This window comes from Paralichthys olivaceus, chromosome 19, assembly GCF_024713975.1.
Source record: "Paralichthys olivaceus isolate ysfri-2021 chromosome 19, ASM2471397v2, whole genome shotgun sequence".
Taxonomy (NCBI): domain Eukaryota; kingdom Metazoa; phylum Chordata; class Actinopteri; order Pleuronectiformes; family Paralichthyidae; genus Paralichthys; species Paralichthys olivaceus.
In genome coordinates, this window is record NC_091111.1 from 15,277,568 (window position 1) to 15,301,456 (window position 23,889).

Here is a 23,889-nt window from a genome sequence, read left to right on the forward strand (position 1 = left end):
ATCTCTGCAGAGACCCTTTAATAGACTCACTATGGGGACATGTGCCATGCTGCAGCAGTGAAGGAAACAGACTCTTAGTAAAAGTAATACATTAGAAATAGAATTAAATTAGGTAGTGAGTAGAGCACATTCCTACGCCAAGGCCGAACAGTCCTCTCATTAAACCACATTTAAATTCACTACATCCACACCTTTATTTATGTTTTTCCATCAAGATTCATGAATTATTCTCGGAGAAATCAAGGAAAATGTTGAAAATATCTTGCAATGTTCAAGAAAGTGAAAAAAAAAATCCTGGACCCGCCCTTTAATCTGGATCGCACCACAGAGTAATGAGTTCTTGCTTGGGTCAGGTCCCACCCCTCCACTAAAGTGTACAAACAAATGCAGAACAATACATGAACTCCTTGGCAAAACAAACCCCTAGAGCAAAAACACAAACACAATGAAATACAAGATTTAGAAAATAATATATACCATGCAGCCAAATCGCACATGTATGAAATTGCACAAATAGAATTAGTTAAAATCCTGTGTGGGATGGATCATGTGATTGTCTAAATTTGCTTTGCATGTATATAAAAGTGGGATGATTCATTTTGTGTAATTTAATTCAAACCTTGAACATGGTGGTTGAACTAAACTCTGACTTTATTACAGTTTATACCAGGGGTCACCAACCTTTTTGAGAGCTACTTCATGGGTACTGAGTCATACGAAGGGCTACCAGTTTGATAAACTCCTCTGAAATAACCAATTAGCTCAGTTTGCCTTTAGTTATATATTATTATTAACGATAAATGATACTCATCTATGTGAAGACACTGATCACGTTAAAGATTTCTCACAATAATTATCGACAATGACTTAACAAGGTGGGAAACAGATAATATCAATATTCAACACTTTATTTCTATTAATCTCAGCAATTGTTATACATTTTCAGATGATCACTTCTACAACACTTCGTAAGAAAGATTTCCCATTTACAGGAGCCATTGACCAACGCTTTGAACAAATCATAGTCAATAGTCAACTTCAATATGAGAGTATAAAAAGTAAATAATTACATTTAATTAAACCACTCATGTGGTCCTGGTTGATACTCTAACCATCGACTGTATATAAAGACTCTAACTATAAAACTATAACTCAGGGCTCTGTTCTCGCTTGTTTCCAGCAGGGGGCGCTGTGAAAGCCTCGCTCAGCGTCGCTCAGCGTCGCTCTTGTCTTCACTCGTCTGTGCTGACTTCCTGTCCGGCTGCGGAGCCTCGGTTGATGTTTTGTTGGATCCGCAGAGTCGGTTTCAAACCTTTCTCTCGCTCCCTGAGGTCGCGCTTCTTCTCCCGCAGCCCCCGCACTCTGGTTCCCAGCATGTCCTTCCAGTACCCGCTGGCGTACCGCGACCAGGCAGTCGTAAGTTACACCCCGGCTAGCCGGTTAGCCTAGCGTGCTAACGAGCCGAGGATGCTTAATCATCACGCTCATTCATTCATCGGAGCGGGCGTCTGCTTTGTTAGCATGCTAGTTAGCTTAGCCTGCTCCTGCAGCGCAGACTTGACCGTGTTGACAAATGAATGGGCCGCCTTTGCTAGCTTTGCTTTTTTAAAAAAAAAATGTAAATCCCACATGAAACATGTTAGCTAGCATGTTGCTGTTTACTACCATGGTTGATTCAGCTGCCAGGCCTGGTAGCACAAGGCTGTGTTGTGTTTGGATGCCACACCCCAGCTGGTTCATGTTGTTAACATCTGTCCCCTGCCTCAGGTGGATGACTACCATGGCTGCAAGGTGCCAGATCCATACAGCTGGCTGGAGGACCCGGACAGTGAGAAGACACAGGTAAATCAGCTGAGAAATCACAACTTCACATTGATACTTAGCCAGATTGGCACTTAGCATCCTCAGAAGCTAAAATTCTTTTGTAATTGCTGTACTGCCTATGTCAGTGGTGCTTTTCTTAAGTGCATGAGGTTGTGGCTCTGTCAGTCGCATGTTTTGTTGATATGATCGGTCTGTTCCGAGAAGCTGCTCAAGCGAGAGATCTGGAGAACCGTCCTGAGTCATATCAGTACATTTGATTCTTGGAATCGAGCACAGAGATGTTAGTGCTCTGTAAAACATCCACGTATTGGTATCTTCTTCCGCCAGGCCTTTGTCGGCGCTCAGAACCAGCTGACGTTGCCATTCCTGGAGCAGTGTGAGGTCCGGGACATGTTCAAGGAGCGGATGACGGAGCTGTACGACTACCCCAAGTACAGCTGTCCCTTCAAGAGGGGGAGCAGGTGAGGCGATGGAAGAACTGCAGGTTTGCTGAGGGCTGTTCTTATGAACTCGGCTGTGATGGCCTGTCACAATAACTGTTTTTGTGGGACGATACATTGTCCCGGAAATAATGCCGATAAACGATAATATGGCATCTCGTCAACATGGCAATACTGCAAACTGGCTTCCATTAACACATTCCCTGTCGTGATCCAGCACCTGTCTCAAAAGTTTGGCAAAAATGATCGTGGTCATATTTACGTGATTATTAAAGATGTGTTGTGTCAAACTGGATTTAATTCCTCTAATTATTTGGTTATTTGGTGCTTTCAGATATTCATCATGTGCCATAAGAAAATATGTCAGACACACAAATCCCTTCAAGGCAATAATGATACACAACATTATCCACTACAATAAATAAGCTCGACATAGTCACCCAACAATTCACACAACACTAGAGATCTTTATATTGAATGATAGTAAAACCTCCTTATTCACCTGAATGTTTTCTCCTCTTCTGCTCAGGTACTTTCACTTCTACAACACAGGCCTCCAGAACCAGAGTGTGATGTACTTGCAGGAGAGCCTGGATGCTGAGCCCACAGTCTTCCTGGATCCAAACACATTTTCTGATGATGGGACTGTTGCCCTACGAGGTAAGCGATGAAAATGAACTTAATTATTTTGTGTGATAATTTAGTTTGATATAGTATAAAAATAGACTTTGTGATGTCTAAAAATACTTTGCTATTTATAGTATCTACACTGATGGCCCCATCAATTATTTAAGGTCGCTGTTATCTTTGTTGATATTCTATTTATGTCTCTTCTTTGAGGCTATGCATTCTCTGAGGATGGGGAGTACTTGGCGTACGGCACCAGTGCCAGCGGGTCGGACTGGGTGGAGATCCAGTTCCTGCGGGTTGAAGGTGCCATGCCTCTAGAGGACCGTCTGGAGCGAGTCAAGTTTAGCTGCATGTCCTGGACCCATGATGGGAAGGGGCTTTTCTACAACTCCTACCCTAAACAAGAGGGCAAGAGTGATGGTGAGATCAAGATAATGTTGTTGTGTCTATACTTTAGAATACACTACAACTTACTTGAAGACTAGTGCAATGGTTTTTTTGCAGCAGCTTCACGTTTCCTCTCTACTCTCATCATTTTTTTGTCACCACTTGGGGGCAGTGATGAATCTAAACCCTGTTGTCTCTGTTAGGTACTGAAACCTCTACCAACCTGCACCAGAAGCTGTACTTCCACGTCCTGGGGACCCCGCAGTCCGAGGACGTGCTGTGTGCCGAGTTCCCCGACAACCCCAAGTGGATGAGTGGAGCTGAGGTACGACCAATGGGTTATCTGGCTTCTGAAAAAAGTAACTGATCAAAGAGGTTGTGTGTTTATTGATGTACGACACTGTGCACTGCAGGTATCAGATGATGGGCAATATTTACTGCTGTCCATCAGGGAAGGTTGTGATCCAGTCAACAGACTGTGGTACTGTGATCTGAAGACCACTCCTCAGGGTATTACAGGTATGTTATGCACAACTGATTATTAAGCTTTTATTTTTAACCCTGAATTAAAACTGTGACAACTAAACTACAAATATAGCTTTGCTTTGTGTGTTTATTGTGCATGTTCAGCACCTTCTTATTTGTACATAATATTTTCCCTGGCATTTTCAGCCTTGATTTGACAGCAGGCTGCTTCAATCATGATTCCCCGTCTTCATAGGATTGAAATACCTCTTATGTTCCAGGACTTTTGCCGTGGGTGAAGCTAATCGACAACTTTGACGCGGAGTACGAGTATGTGACCAACGAAGGCACGTTGTTCACATTCAAGACCAACCTCGAAGCCCCACGTTATCGCCTCATCAACATCGACTTTGCCTCGCCTGCACAGAGCAGCTGGCAGGAGCTCATCCCTCAGCATGACAAGGACGTTATCGGTTAGTTGCCGAAATACTCAGATTACCTTTATTACTAAAACATCACCTGAGATTCAATTTAACTTCTTACCCATCGCATTTCCTTTGCCACGCCTCGCCCACAGTGTTCGCCACCTGTACGTACTCGAGCTTCCTGTTTGTGTGTTTCCTCCACGACGTGAAGAACGTGTTGAAAATGTACCGTCTGAGCTCAGGGGAGGAGCTTAGGACCTTCCCTCTGGACGTCGGCTCTGTGGTGGGCTTCACCGGACGGAAGAGAGACTCTGAGATCTTCTACTATTTCACGTCTTTCCTCTCTCCAGGTACTGCTCTCTGCAACTTTTCAGAGACAAAGTGTGATGAAAACTGGATTGTACTGAGTGAGAGAGACTTGTTTTTATCTTGCAGCGGTGCTCATTTGGTTTGATTACTGCGTTACATGGTTCCCGCGAAAGAAAAATATATGAACAAATTAAATGATGATTTTCATTTTTCCATCCAGCCATCATTTACCACTGCGACCTGACCCAGGACCCGCTGCAGCCCCACATCTTCAGAGAGGTCACCGTCAAAGGCTTCAACACCTCCGACTACCAGACCACCCAGGTAACTTGAGACCTTATTTCAACATTGTATTTCTGACAAGCAATTCTTGTGTGTTCCTAATAACTGAAGAACACTCCTCAGTGGTCCCTGAGACATTTAAAGGAAAAGTGTTGACATCAAGTCGTTCATGACAGCCTACCTCGACCCAGACCTTCTGAAGTATACCTGACGTACAGTGTGACAGGTATTAATCGAGTTGTCAGGAGAAAAAAACGCAGCCGACACGTTTGCTGGACCAGAACAAATCCCTCTTAGTCTGTTGATGCATGACAGGAGGCGTTTTAAAACTGCCAAATGTCACATTTCTCAACTTTCAAATGGTTTTATATATTTTTAAATGAAAGCAGTTGAGCCTATAATACAGCTTCTCAGCTTCAGATTTATTGTCTTATCCCTGCTGAGGACAGTGAATAACATTGTAAATGTGAAAAAAAACAGCAGGCACCGAGGACAGGCCGTTATTGTGCCTCTTTTCTACTCTCCTCTCTTCTGACTCAAGGACAGAAGATCCAAGATAAAGCTTTGTTGTCCTTGAACGCTTCCTGACAGCCTGTCCATGTTTTTCCAGATCTTCTATCCCTCCAAGGACGGCACTCAAATCCCCATGTTCATCGTTCACAAGAAGGGCATCAAGCTGGACGGTTCCCATCCAGGTTTTCTGTACGGCTATGGGGGCTTCAACATCTCCATCACACCGAGCTACAGCGTCTCCCGCCTCATCTTCGTCAGACATCTCGGGGGAGTCCTCGCTGTCGCCAACATCAGAGGAGGAGGAGAGTATGGGGAGACCTGGCACAAAGGTGAGCGTGAACATGTGACACGCTGATGTACGTCCAGAAGAGTTGAACCGTGTAATTGTATAAACATGTACAATTCTCTGCTGGTAGTCGAGGATCAGCCATTCTTGCAGCACAAACCTCATTGACATACTTCCACTGTGTGTTTCTCTCTTCCAGCTGGCATGTTGGCCAACAAGCAGAACTGCTTCACAGACTTCCAGTGTGCAGCGGAGTATCTCATCAAGGAGGGATACACCTCTCCGTCCAAACTCACTATAAACGGAGGCTCCAACGGGGGTCTGCTCGTCGGTAAGTATGCTGCCGCTGGCTGAAGATCAACATTCACATGTAAACCAGCTCCAGCAGCTTTGAGTGCGCGGTGATCGGTCGCTGACGTATCTGCCTGCTTCCTCTCTCAGCTGCCTGCGTGAACCAGAGGCCTGAGCTGTTTGGCTGCGCTGTAGCTCAGGTCGGCGTCATGGACATGCTGAAATTCCACAAGTTCACCATCGGACACGCCTGGACCACAGACTTCGGCTGTTCAGAGGAAAAAAAGCAGTTTGATTGGCTCATCAAGTAGGTGCTCCCCGAACAAACGTTTACAAACAGTGTGTTGTTAATTCAAATGCTGGATGAAGAATTTATCAAGCACTCTAACCTTCCTCTCCTTCTGTGCCGCAGATACTCCCCTCTCCATAACATCCGCATCCCAGAAGGCAATGGGGTCCAGTACCCCGCAGTGCTCCTGCTCACAGGTGACCACGACGACCGGGTGGTGCCGCTCCATTCTCTCAAATACATCGCCACCCTGCAGCACATCGTCGGCCGCAGCTCCAAGCAGAAGAACCCCCTGTTCATCCTCGTGGACACAAAGTCGGGCCACGGTGCCGGAAAACCCACCAGCAAGGTCATCCAGGAGGTGGCTGACACCTACGCCTTCATCGCTCGCTGTCTCAACATCTCCTGGGTCAAATAACTAGTGTTCGTTTTTCTTTGTTACTCTTAATTCCTCTTTTGGAAAACTACTCACTTTACAGCATATGTTTACCCAGCCATCGTTCTTCACCATATCTTTTGTCCACTAGGCCATATTTGTAGTCGTTTTAAAACACTACAGTTTCAGTGGGGGGTGATTAAATGGAGCACCCCCTTCACGGTTACAGCAATCAGCCGTTACAGTCCTGAGGTTCAAGTGGCAAACGTTTGTTTGAGTTTGATTGTTTCTGCTCCAACGTGATGCATATTATTTATTTTGGTTCTTGCACGGGATGGCAAATGAGAAAACTGCCATAGCTGACAGTATTGCTGTGGTTGTGTGTGTGTGGGAACTTACACAAAAATAAAACGTGTGTGTGAATATGAGATGTTGTGTGTGTTCAAATGTCAGGCCCCACTTTTCTTTCAGGCTGATGATAATTTCTACCTCTTGACATGTGCTGATTGTTTACCTTCGAAAGGGAACAGGACACAATGCCACAGCTACAATAAATCAACTTTTTAAACAGTGAGTTTGTCCCTGTCCGTTTTATTCTTTTCAGAAAAATATGAATAGCTGAAGTATAAATTAATGGTCATGTTCGATCAATATTTATCAGAAGATAATCTAATTTCTCGTTTTGTTTAGTTGCAAATTGAAAAATAATAATTTAATTTTCGATTTAATATATTTTTTCATTTTTATTCTGCGATGAGTTCTGTTAGTAGAGAAGAAAAGGAAGTGCCAGCAGGAGCATGTGTAGCTGCTGGTGTTTTTGTGATATAGGTGTCCAGTCGTCCACCAGGGGGCAGTCGCTGTGACACTGAGCAACACGTGCAGCAGGAGCAGAAAGTGAGGGTGGTCTGACAATGGGCCCCATGTGGGTTACTCAACATACATGTTTTGTGTTGAAGAACCTCACTGATGTTCCACTCCCCTGTTTATAGAGGAAAAACTTCTGGGAAGAATATTATATTTAACTTGTGATATAAATTCACAAAGAAAGAAATGAAGAAGAAAGTGCTTCAGCCACACACATTGGATATTTATCAGTTAGAAATATACAACTTCCTGTTTTATTTTCCTGCATGAATGAGGAATAGACATTTTTCTGCAGTTTAAAAAATGTATGAGTTGAGAAGAGCAGGTTTTAGTGAAGTGTCTTCAAATGACAGGTTTTCATTCTCATTTCTGTCCTTTAAATTAAACATTTTGTTCAAATCCAACATTTCAACCACTTGGAGACATTTGACAAAATACAATTTGGCCTTGACATCACAGGACAAGCTTAAAGAGTTTAGTTGGATAAAATGTTCTGAGCTGGATGGATGAAATGATTTGACTTTGTATCAGAGGCTTTGTTATGAATCAAGGAAACAAAAACTCTTTAGAATTCTTCTTCTTGTCAACACCTCACTTCCTTAGTTTGAATTTTAACTTTGAGAGGAAGTGAAACAATCTGCCAATTTCTTCAAGTAAGAAATAAAACATTGAAAAACAAGATAGAAATCATGATGATGATAACTTTTAAATTTAAACTAGGAAAATAGATCTCTTAAGTTAGTCCTAGAAAATATGCTCATCTCATTTTTTAGAGGATATTTTGATCAGGACATGAAAACAATATGTTCTCCAAACACCTGGATCTGAAATATTCATTTTAAACAGATATTTTGGATTTAAAGTTTCTGATGAAATTAAAAAGAAGAGTCTTGTATTCCACAAAACTCAACTTGATGTACTTGTAAAATGTTCTGTTAAAACCAACTTGGTGACAGAACACAGTGCAGGAGAGGGAGTTGTCGGAACTTTGAATGTTTCTCACAGAGAACAAGAAGTTCTGACATCTGAAGACAGACACACAAACATGAAACACAGCTCCTATAAATTATATCAATTAAATCCAGAGCACAGTTTTAATTTAGAAACTAAGAAATAACATTTTCTTACGCAACACGTTCATATTTTAAAACTAAACTGTGTTCTTTAACTTTCTGCTCCATTGGTCTAACTTTAGTCTTTGACTGAAATAACTTTCAGGCTGAGTCAGTGCAGCTTTAGGTACATTAAAGAAATGAATAGTTAAACAAGCTCATTCTAAAAGTTAATGTTCAGATTATTTTCCTTTTAAATCATCGTATATTTCAACCACAGTATTTCATCTGGGATTCAACTCACATTTCTGAGAACTTAACTGAAATGACTGGAAATTAAAAATTAGTCAGAGTTGACAGAAACAAGAGAAGCTGAGCAAATTTACTCATCTTGCAATCAAACGTAAATCATTTCCCATGGGCCTGCGTCCAAGCGTGTGTGCACGTGTGCGTGAGAGTCTAGTGAACCACCAGGCGGCGCTGTGCAGCCCTGCAGCAGGCAGAGAGAGAGAGAGAGAGAGAGAGAGAGAGAGAGAGAGAGAGACTGATGAGTCTGATGATCTGCTCCGAATTATAAACCAAATATATATATAACAAAAATTATTTTATCTTCACTGGAGCTGACGTCATTTTGTTTATCATAGATTACATGTTATTGATTACATGTTATAGATTACATGTTATTGATTACATGTTATAGATCACATGTTATATGTTGTTGATTATATGTTATAGATTATAGATTGTCTTAAATAACGTGAGAGATTCGAAGTTATAAGTAACAACAGAAGTTTGTTCACACGTGAGATTCAGACATGTTCGTGTTTTCCTGCTCGTGGCCTCTGATTGGCTGACACGTTTGAAGACGCTCAAAAATATCCAATGAGCACACACCTGTGGCCGTGCTGAAATATTAATGCGCCGACCGGAAACCGCCTCCCGTGCCACTGCGGAGGGACTATGTGAGGGACTATATTCCTCAGCGGAGGAGCGACAAATTAAATATTTCCCAACGACACGTCGCGGTTCTAATGGTTTTGAGATGATTGATTTGTCTCCTGTGGAGGAATTTTGAACCTGAGAAGATGAGAACAGCAAATATTCAACTACATCGAACTTTTCTTTTAAAAAATGAAACTTGGAAAACCACTCACATGCTGAGGCCAGAGTATTTACTCTCTGTGTTTACTCCTAAATTAACGAAATATTTCAATCTCTACGACAAACAGGATCTTTCTTCTCGTCTTTTTTAATAATTATCATCATTATTCACATTATTGTTATTATTATTACTTTTTAAAATTATTATTACTTTTACGGATTATGTATTTATTTATTGGGGTAAATATCATCTTGAGTTGACTGGTTATAGTGAATTGCATTTACAGAACATTTATTAAATATATATTTATTAAATATATTTTTAAAAGTTTTCTTAAAGTTTTCTGAAAAAGCTTGAGGCCTAAAACCCATCCAGGTCTCATGGGGGTCTTTTCCTCAGGGTGGGCTGCAGGGTTGCTGTATGTGATTTGTGATTGGTCCCTTTAAGACAAAGACCCTGTTATATATATATATATATATATATATATATATATATATATATATATATATTATCATTATTCATGTTTACACTGAACCACAAACTTTGCTGCCTCTGTGTGTGATTGCATGTCTTCTGGAAACACAGCTGCCATGTTGGCTCCTCTCAAAGCTAAAGCATCTTTCTGTCTGCTGTGTTTTAACTCTACCCTCAGTTCCTATATCAGCTGATCCAGGGTCAGTTGTGGCCACTTGCAGGAGAGGTGAGTGCATGAGGAGCAGATGTCAGATCAGTGAGGAAGGTTTGATGAAGAGGATAATGAACAACAATTAGCTTCAGGATGGAAACGTTTGTGGGTTTATAGGTTTGGAAATTAAAGGGGAAAGTGTTTTGAATGGAGGCTAAAGAGGGTGCTGGGTGGGGGAGGTGGAGTATTGATCTCTATCAACAAGGGAGAGGGGTGGGGGGATTCCTGGGCGCCTGCAGGGGGGTGGGGGTGCCACATGGTTAAGAGCAATGACAAGCTCAGAGACAAGCAGAGGGTTCACTTCTGATATTCACTCAAAAACGTGAAACTTGAGCCTTTTTGCAGCTTCAAACTTCTCATCACTTCAGGACAAGTTGAGCTCAAAGCTGCAGGAGCGGGTTTGAAAATGCTCCTCATCTCTGCAGGCTCACTTCTGTGGAGATGCTGTTTCTCGCAGGAATCTGTTGCTTCACTGTGAGACGCTTTAAACCTTCCTCCTCCTCCTCCTCCTCCTCTTCCTCCCGTGCGCCACCGCCGCCGCTGCTGCTGCTGCAGCTTCTGTTACAGCTTCACCATAAAATATTCATCCATGGAAAGTCTCTCTTTGATTCCAGCGCGGTCACTTTGGCGTCCACGCAGGTCCACAAGTCGCGCAGCCTGAACATGTAACTCAAACCACAGCAGCAGCGTCGGTGTGAAGGCTCCAGATCCTGCGAGGCTCAACCCTTCCTCCACATTTGCTCCATCAGCGGGACGCAGAGAGGCGCACTGCTCCGCCTGTGCCATCGCATCCATCCACGGGGGAAAAAAAGGGAGGATGTCCGCTCCTACAGGTGAGTCACTTATTTTTTTAAGCTCTCTACAGAAATGCTCCTGTTGTGGTTTGTTTGTCTTCACCTTGCAAACATGTGGTATTTATCTGCAGTGCAAAGCTCATCTGCACAACCTGCTTTCCATCGATCCAAATGCAGATCTGAACAAACTGATTGATTGGTTCTTGTGCCACAGACATCCAGCGAAGTTATGGATCCATTAATGCGCCATTAATAAACCTATAAATGAACAGGGCTGGCTTAAGTCACGTGCGAACTTCAAGACCTTGAAAAAAGAAAAAAGAAAAAGAATGAAATCCACCTGTTAATCAAAAGTGATCGATCTCCTCCAGGATCGATCCTAAAGCTGTTGGAAGAATATTAAAGGAATATTGACGAGAATTTTCGTTAAAGAAACGAATCCATCATCAGGTCTGAAGCCTCGTTCAGGCTTCATTTCAACTTTTAACAGGTCAAATGAAGCTTTGAGCTGAAACACATGAAAACACACTGACCTGAGGAATCCCGGCAAAACGAAACAAATCTAATAAAGCAGTGAAATGCGGATATTTGTGCGTCCTTTGTGCGCATTTTTATGGCGCACCGGCTGCACAGGCGCTTCTCCTCCATCCTCCCCCCCCCCCCCCCCCCCCCCCCCCCCCCCTCTCTGTGATGTCACCGATACGTTCATTCAGATATTTCCAGGCTGTTTACTCCTGTTGGAGCACACACAGGAATTTAAGGAAAGGAAAAGAGCACGTGGTTTAGTAGAAAATTTCCAAACACACTTGAAAGGTTCGTCCTTGTTGTTGTTACGAGTAAAACTGAAGAAGAAGTGAGTGAATCTGAGAGAGTGAGATGAAGAAGTGTTAAAAAAAAATAGTCCTCAGTTTCTTAAAAATGTGTCGGATTGAAAAGCTCTTGTGAGAATGGGTATTTCTCCTGCAGGGATGTATGATAATCACATGAAACCTGATTAGAAACGAGTGGTTTAGTGGCGTTTTGGTGAAAATGCAGAGTGTAGAAAATGCACCACAGAGACTTTTGGGTCATCTTTGTGGTCAAAGTATGGAGCACATGCTTCACGTGGGAGGTTTGGAATTCCTTTTATTCGTTGGTTTTAAATATTTCCAAACGAAATTAGTGAATATGCCAAAGAAATAACTTTGATTTAAAAAAAAAAAGTTATTATTATTATTTTTCTGTCTCAGAGCAGGGAGCACAGATTGTGGGAGGATGTGATTTGAAGCTGCAGTGACAGAGGCCTGATCCGAATTTTAAAAAATGATGAATTCCATCATTTAATTTATGTTTTTCTGCTTGTGAGAAGTTTCATCTTCCCTCTGATGGAAAACGTGTTGCATGGAGCTGCTTTGTGAGCACAACTCTGTTTACACTTTCTTGTGGGAGGATGTAAAAAGTGAGGGATTGGTGGCTGGAATGCACGAAGTGAACGACAAATAACAACCCCCCTCCACTAAAGAAGAGAAAGAAAGGAGAAAAGAGAGAGACGAACCCAGTGAACCCTTTGAACTGCATTGACAGCAATGTTGGGCTAAAGGCAAATTTCCTCTGGGAGCCTAGGGTGAGGAGTGGGGGTTGGGTGAGGTTAGCTGGGGTGAGGGAGTCCAAAGTCTGCTCAGAAAAGTTGGTATTCAAACAGCTCAGGACTCCGTGTGTGTGACACCGAGGCTCAATCATCATGATCAACTATTCTCTGCTCAGGATTCAGAGATTAGTTTAGTTTCAGTTTGCAAAGATTTTACCTCCAAGGCTTTAACTTCCTGGATTATTCACTGGAACAAGGAAATAGTTTGAGGTTCAGGTTTTAAAATGGAGATTTGTGTGTTGGGTTAAATCAAAATCTTTGTGAATTCATTATAATTTATAATTTACAGTTGATATTGTATTTACAAAAAATATCTATGTTTTAAAATGGTTTCAATGGATAAATGATTTTTTATTTTATTTTCTAACCTGTATTTCCTTGTCTCACATACGTTTGCTAAGTTATATTTGAAAAAGTCTAGAACATTTTTATCAGTGAATAATTATGATATGTGTTATATATATGTGTTATATGATATATATATATATATATATAATGAATCTAACTTACCAAACCAAAGAAAACCTGCACACTCTAAAACTACATGTCCAGAGGTTCATTCATTCATTTAACCAATCAATCGTATTTTATTTAATTATGACTGGGTTTTTCATACAGGCAGAAATGTGAAGTTTAAACACACATTAAAAGATATTATTTTCAAACCTTTATCGCTAAATTAGTTGCAAAACATGTGAAAAGTTGCAATTTTATCCAATTCATTTGTAAATGAACAGAAAATAAGAGAACTGATTAAAGTGAAGTTAAAAAATAAATATAAATCTATTTTATCCTGCAGCAGTATATGTCTCACAGTGAAGCAAATAAAAAAGTAGATATAGACTAACATTTCTTCTCTATGTATCAATTATGAGCCAGTTAACTTTTTGCAAAACTTCCAGTTAGAAGTTTCTGGTTTTGTTTGATCATCTGTCATAAATAGAAGCAGAAGATTGATCTGAAGTTAAAATAAGTTTGAAAACAATCTTATCCTGCAGCGTAAAGACAAATACAAAGGTGGCTACAGTATGACATGTATTTTCAGTTCATTTAAAAAATAGGCCCATTCATTCTGAAGTTACTAATATGAGTTCCCTAACTTTTAGAGGGAAAGTTCACCTGGAGAAATCCCTTTTCTCAAACCTTCACAGTATTTCAAGAGAAGAAATATAAATCTTCAGTTAAAAGATGTTTGGAAATAATCTTATCCTGTTATTTAAAAAATGAGGTAAATGTCTGGCTGTGGTTGTTTGGGTCGGGGCTGATAATAAGAAAAACAACTAATGTGATTTTTTTAAATGTATGTAGCAAATATACATTTGTGAACTTTACACTTCATTTAAAAATCCCTTGGGGAATAAAAGGAAAGCTGTAGAGTAAAATATGAAAAACAATCTCATCAGGTACAGATACGATTTAATGAAAATCAAGAACAACGAAAGAAATGAAGCTGCGGTTTCTGATCAACTGTAAATTTGATGTCATGTCAGTTTTTAAAAACTTTTGTGAAAAGATTCTTAAAGAAAACTGAGTTAAAACAAGTTAGATAAGGTTGATAAAAGATGCGACTTGTGATTGTTATAAAACAACAATAACCAAAGAAATGCAGATGCATTTTAGTTCATATTCGTAACTTCCTTCACTTTTTAAAATATTTCATATAAAGTTTGTTCATCTGATGTGAAGTTAAAACTGGTTTTAAAACTATTTGATCATCAAGTTTAACAGCAAATATTAAGGTGGATTTAAAGTATTACTTCCAGCTTGTTTTAACTAACAAAAGAAAAGAATATTAAAGAAAAGAAAAGAAGTTTCCTTTAAACCACGTTTCCTCACGACTAAAATAAACTGAGATGTTTCCATTACACTTGATAAATGAAACTTTTTTACAGACTCACTTTGAGTTCATGTATTTTGAAATCTCTTCTAATCTCATGTTGGTGTTTCAGCTGCTTCTTGTGACAAACAGGCACATCTGCAGCCGCCCCACATCTACGTTAGGCTCCTATTAGCTTGCACACATGTCAGTGAGCTGCGCTGTGTGATTTCCACTGACATGTCCTAATCAGAAAGGTCCTGTCAGGATATGAGTGAGTGGATAACATCTGACACTGACGTCCAACCCTGTGACCCAAACAGTAATTCTCTGGCTGCTGCGGAGGCCTCCTCCTCTACAAGCATCTTCAAAAACAGGCCTTAGCGCGGGGGCTGGGATGGATGGGATTGGGGGTAGGGGGCAAAAAGCACGTGAATTCCAGAGGGTGGGCTCTGTAGCCCCGGTGGGTGGAGATGGGGCTTGTTGTTGTTTCATTCCTCCAACGTGTTTTTCCCTCTTCTCCTCATACCCGGGAATAACCCCTTGAGAAAGTCCCACCAGGGGAGATGTGAGATAAGATGGGGAGGGTCTCAGTGAACGTGGCATTTTCTCCAGGCTTGTTGTTATTGATGTTGTGTGTGGTCTGAAGTGATGGCAGCTCGATCCCTCTCCAGAGCTGCACATTGGTGGACATGTCATCTGAATCAGCAGTGAGAGTGGTGGTGCTAAGTTTGTGGACTTTACAAGTTTTTAACAGAATAACGTACATTTGATGATGTACTTATAGAAGTATTAAGTATCAAACGTTCCAAAAATATGTGGGTGAAGGGTTTTTTAAAGTCATTTCAACTACTACAAAACTATGAAGTACAGTTTTATCAATAATGGCTGTTTTTGCCTTATTAAACTTACTTCAAATAATCTGAAGTCATCTATTTGCTGTTTCTTCAAGCTTTTGTAACGCAGAATAAAAAAAAAAACTACAGGCCAACTCCAGCTGATGCCGCTCAGTTTATACACTCTCTCCTCTATATCCATTTAAATGAACATCTTAAAAACGACAACAAGATGTCCTGAGCCTGCGGGATTGATTTCCCATTGACAGCTTCACATCACAGGACTGAACACATCAGTTTTCACATTTGTTTTTCTCAGGGTTTTCAGTCACATTCCAAAGCTGTGAGTTCAGCTCTCCTCTGGTGCCCACTATGATGCTGGGAGGTAACTGGTCGTATGTGTGGGGAACATGAGCTGCAGCAAAAACAAGTCCATGCATGGAAACGCAGACGGAAAATGACCATGTACAGTTTACTCTGTGTTGTTTTCAAGTTATTCTCAGTTTTTACTTATAGTAAATCGGTTGTATATTTATTTAATATATTCAGCTGAGATTTAAACCATAAAGGACAGAGTTGACTGTATCCGCAGTCAGATGTCAGTGGGGAAAAAAAAGATTGTTTGATATTGGCATTGTGGGTTTAACGTGTATCTTCCAAATCATTTAATGTTTTATGCTTGTATAATATATATCTGAGAGGATCGTCAAATAGATAGATAGATAGATAGATAAAAAGATAGAAAGATGGACAGATAGAAATATAGAAAGAAAGATAGGTAGATAGAAAGGTAGATAGATAGATAGATAGATAGATAGATAGATAGATAGATAGATAGATAGATAGATAGATAGATAGGTTATCGAAAATTCACAGAAACTACAGGTACAGGTGTATGACTCTAAAAATACCCCCGTAGTCTTTGCGCTATTTGTTGAACTAAGAACAGGAGACTGAATATAATTCTTTGCTTGTCATGTGTATAAGAAGTCATGTTGATGACAGATGTGTCACCACTGTAAGGGTGTTTCATATTTGCTGGAAACTAGATATATATGAGATTTGTATTTCTACTTACACGTTGCAGATCTATGGAGCATAAAACACAATACACAGGACACACAGCTGCATATGGATCCATGCATAGAGGGGAAATCTTTAAAAATAAGACAAGACAGAATTATATCAGCTATGGTAGATGCAGCATGTATTTAAATCATTGATTATTTAGGTTGCAACAGTTTATTCTATTTTTTTCTTGTGTATTTTAGTTTTATCTGCTTTTGTGACCTCAAACCTATCAAGTCACAGATTTGATTAAAATGGTATTTAATTCCATCTAATCTAATTTCAGTATATACAATAGAATCAAATAGATTTTAATAATCCCAGTTTGCTCCAAGATTACAGTAATGGCAGGAATAAAAAAGCGAAAATAAAAATATAGAAAGTGTAATATGAGTGAAAATAAAACATAAAGAGTAATGCAGAACCAGTGCCTTATAGAAATAACAATGGAAATAAAATAAGTTATGTGAGACGGTAAACTATTACAGCAAGAGAAAGGAGTAATGTTGATGATAAGAGGAGTGAGTAATATGGAAGTAATATTGCACATATATGATGTGAACATTGGAGTATTGCACATGAAGAAAAGTAATGAATAGAAATATAAAACATGAGCAGTTTAAAAAGTTATATTGCACATGATATTGAACATAATGCTGCTAAATGTTGTAATTATACATATGAATAGTAATATTGCACATTAAAAAAGTTGTATTGCCCATGATGTTGAACATTATATGATGCTAAACGTTGTACTATTGCACATGAATGTTAATATTGCACATTAGTTGTAACAATGAATTGTGTTATTGCACATGACAAAAGGTAATATTGCACTTAGTGTGCAGGAGCCTGATGTTGTTGTGTTACAGAACTATTGTTGTCTTCTAGGCCTCTAACGTAATTCCTAATCACACAACATCCTTCGTTGGTGACGGTTGCGAGTGCGACTCCCCCTGTTCCCGGGGCAGGGGAGCGGGTCGCGAGGGAGCGTGTAATTGGCGGAGTCACGTGTTCTCACGACGGGAACGGGCACAGCCAGCTCGCGAGCGAATGAGAGCGAAGAAGGGAGGGAGGGAGAGAGAGAGGGAGAGCGAGCCAGAGAGAGAGAGTGAAAGAGAGAGAGGGATCAGTACAGAGGTGGTGTGAGTGGAGAGAGGGATCGAAGGGACGAGAGAGAGAGACATGATCGACGGATCTGAAGGCAGAACGCACCTCGTACCATGCGAGCGAAACTGGTGACCGATGGGATCGAGGATGTCGGATTAATGGTGACCGCCGCAGCCCGTTTTCGCAGAGGAAGCTTCTCTAACGCAACTTGGGCGCAGAGGGTCCGCGGGGAAACATGGCCGAAGGTTATAATCTGCAATTATTACCACTATCGTTATTTCTTCCTTCAGTTCCTCTGCTGGGCTCCTAGTTTTTCCCTTTCGCTCCCTGAATCTGCTAAGCGCGTGGAAGTAAAGGGGGGGGGGGGGAGGAGGAGGAGGAGGAGGAGAAGAAGGAGAAGGAGAAGGAGAAGGAGAGGGAGGAGGAGGAGGAGGAGGAGGAGGAGGAGTAGTAGTAGAGGAGGAAGAGAAGAGAGGAGAGAGGAGGGGGCAAGGTGCAACGTGATTATTGTTCCAGGGCTTTCAAAAAAATATTTCAACGACCTGAATCTCCCCTGACGAGCAGCGCGTGCTGAGCGAGTTTCTCTGCATGGATTTGTCAGAGCTGTACAGTAGCTCGAGGAAGCGTGTGTGTGTGTGTGTGTGTGTGTGTGTGTACACCTGCCTTCTGGATCCCATGCAACCCCCTGCACTGTTGCAGCAGCAGTAAGATGCACCTCAGCACGAGTGGACGAGTGTGCGCGAGCCAGAGGCAAACATCTGTCATGGAGAAACAAACGACTTTCTTTAGAGAGGGAGTGTGTGTGTGTGTGTGTGTGTGTGTGTGTGTGTGTGTGTGTGTGTGTGTGTGTGTGTGTGTGTGTGTGTGCCTTGACAGGATCAGAGCACCACGCGCCCCTGGGTGATGGCTGGAACAGTAGCACATAGAAAAACTTCCCTGAGCTCGTGTATGCAAGTGCTTGGGGATTCCCCCCCCCCCCCCCCCCCCCCCCCCCCTGCACACACGCACGCGCCTCTCGAAGTTTTAACACTGCTAAACTTATATAAAACGGTTGGCGCCCGCATGCATGGAGGTGGCCACCCTGCGATACAAAGGCTGTGTGTGTGTGTGACGCGTTAAAAAGATCTTAACTCGCTTCCTCTTTTCCTCCGTCCTCTTGTTTCCAGGAGGGCCGGGTAAAGGTGGCGGAGAAGACCCCGCCAAGTCCGCCGCCGAGCAGGAGGACCGGCCTCGGCTTCAGGTCCTGTCGGGAACGGGCTTCTGCAAATGGTTCAACGTCCGGATGGGCTTTGGATTTATCTCAATGACGAGCAGCGATGGGAGCCTCGTCGAGCCGCCTCTGGATGTTTTCGTCCATCAAGTAAGTTGATGCACTGAAAAAGGGGCTAACACACATTAAGCACGGGGGAATATCAAAGCTGCACAATCTGCTCTGCGCACTGGCCTCATCCAGGATCTGTTTGGTTTGTGGATACGCACAAAGCAGCAAATTGCGCACAGTTTTATGAGCACTTTCCCTGTCACTTCTCCAAGGCCCCTCATTCTCCTTGGTCTTTATGTTGCATGTCAGGCAACATCCGGATGTTTTGCATTGTTCAACACGTTACTGTGTAATCACATGTCGTTCACGGGCTTGAAGAAAGAAAGAGAAATAACACGTTGGGTTTCCTCTTTGAGCCACATGCGTCCAGCTCTCTCCCTCCTCCTGCACAGCTCCGCTCCCCTCCGCTTTGTGAAGGCAAGACATGTCATGTGGCTGTGACACGGTTAGTTTCACACTTTTGGCCCCAAACTACACAGCAGAGCTCCCCTTCATGTCCACGTCCCAGAGCGTAAAAGTCGAAACGTGCCACCCTCAGATTAGGTTGTGATCTTGGAAGCTGCAGCTACATCCTTTCCCCACTCGTGTGACTGTTTTCCACTGTTGATTTATTGTGCATGGAGTTCATTTCAGAGGCCTTGTTTTCGACATATTCTTCCCTCCCTTCTTTCAGCTCCTCTTTCTCTCCCCCCCCCCCCCCCCCCCCCAGTTAAATCGCCCCCTTTTTACGGTCCCATAAAGTGGCTTTACAATACTGGAGGAGGAGGAGGAGGAAGGTATGAGTGAGGATGATGAGGAGGAGAGGACATGTCCACCATTTCTGTGTTGACACCCTCTCCTGGAGGTGTCTCTGCTGTGGTCTCACTGGATGTTGTGCTGAGCAGTTGGGACCTGTGAGAAGGAGGGAGCATGACAAATGTCAGATTAAAAAAAATGGATTCTTGCATTAATCAATTTCCTTATCAGCCCCTTTCTCTGAGATGGAACTTCAATATCTTAGGTATGATTGTATTGTTTGAAGTTGCCGGACAACCCAAAATTAGAAAATTGACGATTGAGGTTAGTTTGTTTTTCTGGAGTTATGATGTTTTTCAGTCTATTTTCGTGCTGGTTTGCTGTGATGAAATTGGTTCTGTGACTCTGCTGCGTTTAATATTTGTCTGTGAAACGTTTAATCACGTTCACTCCCCTGTTTTGATCATATTTTTATATATATACAGTTTGAATTAACCTGCTATGATTTTATTTTTAATTCCTTCCACTCAGGAAGTTGTGTTTGGATTTGTTTGTTTGATAGTTGGCAGGATTAAGGATGGATTATAAAACTTGGTATAAGGACGCTGAATGATTCAGGGAAGAACTCAGTGAATTAAGGTGTGGATCAGGGTTTTTTTCAGTTTGCAAGACAGAATAATTCTGGGATCGTGATAGAAAAACACCAGGCATATATATATATATATATGTGTGTGTTGGTGCGGATGAAAATAAAGATTTGGATCTAGTGAATTTCAATGAGTCTTTTTAAGTGTATTGTTGGGCCTTAGTAAATGTTTGTGCGATTGTAGTTAAGTATTATCTAATAATTTAGACGATTTAAAAAACAAACTGATGTTCAGCTGTCAGATATAGATTTCAGGATTCACATTTTGTTCAAACGACATGTTAACCCTTTTCTGGTGTTGGCATGAATGTACATGATGTGGTCCACATCAAACATAGTGTATTTAATTATCATGCATTTGTGAGCACTGCTGTGGAAATGAGCAGAGGCTGAGGTCAGTGCAAATCCCCGCAAACCATGTGATGATCAGTTTTGGATCGATACTGTCGCAGCTCTGTCGACTGAATGAACCGCGTCTACCTATACACACACATTTCTCTGCTCCTGGTCAGAGATGTTTTAGTAGTGAATCAGTCTGGGAAGAAGTGGGAGTGGTGGTCTCTAGTCTGGGAAACAGCCTGAAGAGCTGCAGCAGAAGTCAAATAAACACTTGTGTGTGTCAGAATCTTGTAGGACGTGGCCGGGGCCATGTAGGTTCTCTGTTTTTTCTGAAGAATGACGTGGTTCAACAGGCTCGGTCCAGGTGTTTTTAAAGGTGTAGAGATGAAGACTCTGCTCTGGATAATGAATTTCTTAAATCCTGTGTATAGGTACATTTTTAGAATGTGAATCATTCCAAATAGACCACAGATAAATTGACTGGAATAAAACGAAAACAATGTTTGTATAGCCCAGTGTTCCTGTTTGTGTTAACAGTAATGTGAGTGTCATTCTATAAACAGACGATATGCATTCATCTTGAGACTCTCATTAACTCTGTCAGTCATTTTGTGTGACTCCTCCTCCTCCTCTGTGTCTGCTGGCAGTCTGGACTCATTTAGACACATTGATGATATTTCCGGTTGTTTACATTTGTGCATGTCGACTTCAGGATCTAAGTGTGAATGTTAAAATGTTTCTGTCAGGATCCGAGTGTGGCTGCAACTGAAGCTGATTTCTTTTGTCCTGTATCGATAAATCAGATCAGATATCCCCCCCCCCTCACATCATCTCTGCCAGACATTTTATTTTTTGCATAAATGCATTAATTCACTGACATCTATTTTATTTCTGTTGGCCCTGGGAGAGGGATCCCTCAGATGTGACTCTCCCTGAAGGTTCTTCCTTTTTTTTTTGTAGCTAAGCCCTTTGAGGCAAATTGTGATATTCGAATATACAATACAAATTTAATTGAGATTATCTGTTGACTCAATTAATCCAGTGTTTATAAAATTGCATCAGAAAATAGTCAAACATTTAGATGTAGATTCAGTTTACGTTTTTGAAAAAGCTAAAGATCTAATCTTTACATTTGAGACACGGCTTCGAGCATTAGTTTGGTATTTTAGCTTGAAAAGTGAAAAAAATGAGTAGTTTGATTTTCCTCTGATTGATTAATGCTCAAATTGTTGCTGCTGTACATGCAACTGATTGCAGTGAAAGCAACACTTCTAATCAGCAGCATGCTAACAAGCAAACCTGCATAAACAGGCTTTTATTTTTTAAATACAAGCTCTTTACAAAGAGAGAGTTTGACGCGACACAAAGGTCGGGCAATTTTTACTGCATTCATGGCACGAGGTTAGGAGTCATTTCATCTTAAAAAAGAAAAAATACAGCCTCGGAAAGACAACAGAGTTATTCCTGACCCTGATATGCACGAGAGAGAGAGAGAGAGAGAGAGAGAGAGAGAGAGAGAGAGAGAGAGAGAGGTGTAAGAGCTTTATAGGGAGGGGAAAAGGGAGTATGAGGACAGGAGAAAGGGGGGGGGAGTGAGGACGAGGAGGGGCGATGTGGGAAAAATAAGTGTGGGTGAGGGGTGGGGGGTGTGCTAGTGGTAGCCGAGGAGGAAAACATGAGCAAGAGGTTGGAAAAAGACGAAGAGCAGGACGTAAGAGAGGGTGTGTGTGTAAGTGTGTGTGTGTGTGTGCATGTGTGTGAGTCAGCGAGAGGGTCCCCGCCCGACCACGAGTTCTCTTCCTGGGAGGCCTCTTCATCAGAGCTCCTATCTGATCATTTCCTTTTGGAAGGTGTATGTGTGTGTGTATGTGTGTGTGTGTGTGTGTGTGTGTGTGTATGTGTGTGTGTGTGTATATGTGTGTGTGTGTGTGTGTGTGTGTGTGTGTGTGTGTGAGAAAAAAGAGAGAGAGTGAGCGAGCGAGAGTAATTAAGCTTCTTCACCCGCTCCTGCTCTCTGTTTAGTGATTCTACACACAGGCCATTTCATTATCTCTGTTTGTCAACCCTTTCTCTACCTGCACTCAGTGTGTTTTTTCCCTGTGTGTAAGTGTGTTTGTGTGCGTGCATGTGAGTTCCTGCTGGGACATGGGGGAGTGTGTGTGTGTAGGGGAGTGTGTGTGTAGGGGGGTGCGCTCTCTCTCTCTCTCTCTCTTTCTCTCTCTTTCCCTCTCTCTCTCCTCAGGCATTCTTTAAAAAGAGGAATTTCTTTAAAGACAAAAAGGCAGGAGGGTTGGGTGGGGTGAAGGGGTGTGTGGCGGTGAGGTGGGGGGCTGCTTGCCCTTTGTCAGTAATCAGTTTGAAATGTTGAACAGTTTGCTGCTGCTGTGGTTATTCTCCTGAAACCTCCAGAGTGTGTGTGTTCAATTTATGGCGCCTCAGTGAGTGAGTGAGTGTGTGTGTGTGTGTGTGTGTGTGTGTGTGTGTGTGTGTGTGTGTGTGTGTGTGTGTGTGTGTGTGTGTGTGTGTGTGTGTGTGTGTGTGTGTGTGTGTGTGTGTGTGTGTGTGTGTGTGTGTGCGCGCGCGATCTTTGCTTTCTTCTCTGAACAACCAGGTATTCGATGTCTACATGTGTGAGCTGTTCGAAGATGTTTTAGGTTTTTCAGTGTGTGTGAGTGCACGAGGGAGAGTGTGTGTTTTGTGTAGCGAGGTTAAAGTGGGCCCCTAGTGAGATTAACCTCTGGTCCGTGTCACCGTTTGGCATGCAGGCCCCACCCATCTCTGCCTCCAGATAGCAAGTATCAGGCTTTGTCTCTCCTGCAGCCACACTATCCCCCCACCCACCAACCCACCCGCCTCCTCCTCCTCCGCCTCCGCCACCCAACCCACCCTTCTCTTCTGCACATCAAAAAACGCAAGAGAAGAAGAAAGAGTAGTCACATGACTTCCTTTTGAGGAGCTGGCCACATACAGCGGAGTGATTGGTAATTGAAAAGGTGGCAGAAGAGAAAGCAGCGGCACAGGGGCTGAAAACAAGCCGCAGGTCACCTGAAACACAAACAGAAGCCAGTTCAGCTGGACTGGGACATTTTGAAATTTTATCTTGTTAATAAAGTATATGATCTTTCAACAGAATAATATTTTTAAAGTTTGGCTTATAAGATAGATAATAAATAATCCCTGTGTAACTTTTCCCCAGCCCACAGATAACTAATAATCAAAACAACCAAATAAATAATAATAGATTTCCAAAAAGGCACCAAATTCTCAGCTGTAACCAACAAATGATCAAAATGATTGCAGAAAAACATTTATAAAACATTTTTTTATAACTAGAATCACACTAAAGTGCATACTTTTGTCAAATCATGCTGCACCAA

General features: G+C 41.9%; 2 protein-coding genes across 3 annotated transcripts in view; both read left to right on the forward strand.

Moving 5' to 3' along the window:
* The first annotated feature begins 1,234 nt into the window (after nucleotides 1–1,234).
* prep (prolyl endopeptidase) lies at nucleotides 1,235–7,091 on the forward strand. The gene is made up of 14 exons (XM_020097742.2): nucleotides 1,235–1,416; nucleotides 1,768–1,842; nucleotides 2,152–2,285; nucleotides 2,794–2,924; nucleotides 3,105–3,314; nucleotides 3,485–3,606; nucleotides 3,695–3,800; nucleotides 4,028–4,219; nucleotides 4,324–4,521; nucleotides 4,701–4,804; nucleotides 5,373–5,604; nucleotides 5,761–5,892; nucleotides 6,003–6,159; nucleotides 6,265–7,091. Exons 1-14 carry the CDS (start codon nucleotides 1,279–1,281, stop codon nucleotides 6,557–6,559), a joined length of 2,226 nt encoding a protein of 741 aa, XP_019953301.1. The 5' UTR covers nucleotides 1,235–1,278; the 3' UTR covers nucleotides 6,560–7,091.
* A 3,008-nt stretch (nucleotides 7,092–10,099) lies between these two features.
* lin28b (lin-28 homolog B (C. elegans)) overlaps nucleotides 10,100–23,889 on the forward strand; it is a 28,090-nt gene continuing 14,300 nt past the window's right edge. Inside the window, exons 1-2 of one of the 2 annotated variants that reach the window (XM_020097712.2) lie at nucleotides 10,100–11,053; nucleotides 18,638–18,831. In XM_020097712.2, the coding sequence (XP_019953271.1) occupies nucleotides 11,038–11,053; nucleotides 18,638–18,831 (210 nt within the window). In that variant the 5' untranslated portion in view covers nucleotides 10,100–11,037. Of the gene's footprint in view, nucleotides 11,054–17,340; nucleotides 17,717–18,637; nucleotides 18,832–23,889 lie in introns of those variants that run through there. The other variant, XM_020097711.2, reaches the window with a different exon arrangement.

What these genes read in the sequence shown, in the direction of transcription:
- prep (XM_020097742.2), top strand. Translation starts at nt 1,279, where the DNA reads ATGTTTTGTTGGATCCGCAGAGTCGGTTTCAAACCTTTCTCTCGCTCC. An exon ending in TGGGGAGACCTGGCACAAAG is followed by an intron (nt 5,605 to 5,760) that starts GTGAGCGTGAAC and finishes TCTCTCTTCCAG; the next exon opens with CTGGCATGTTGGCCAACAAG. An exon ending in CAGTTTGATTGGCTCATCAA is followed by an intron (nt 6,160 to 6,264) that starts GTAGGTGCTCCC and finishes TCTGTGCCGCAG; the next exon opens with ATACTCCCCTCTCCATAACA.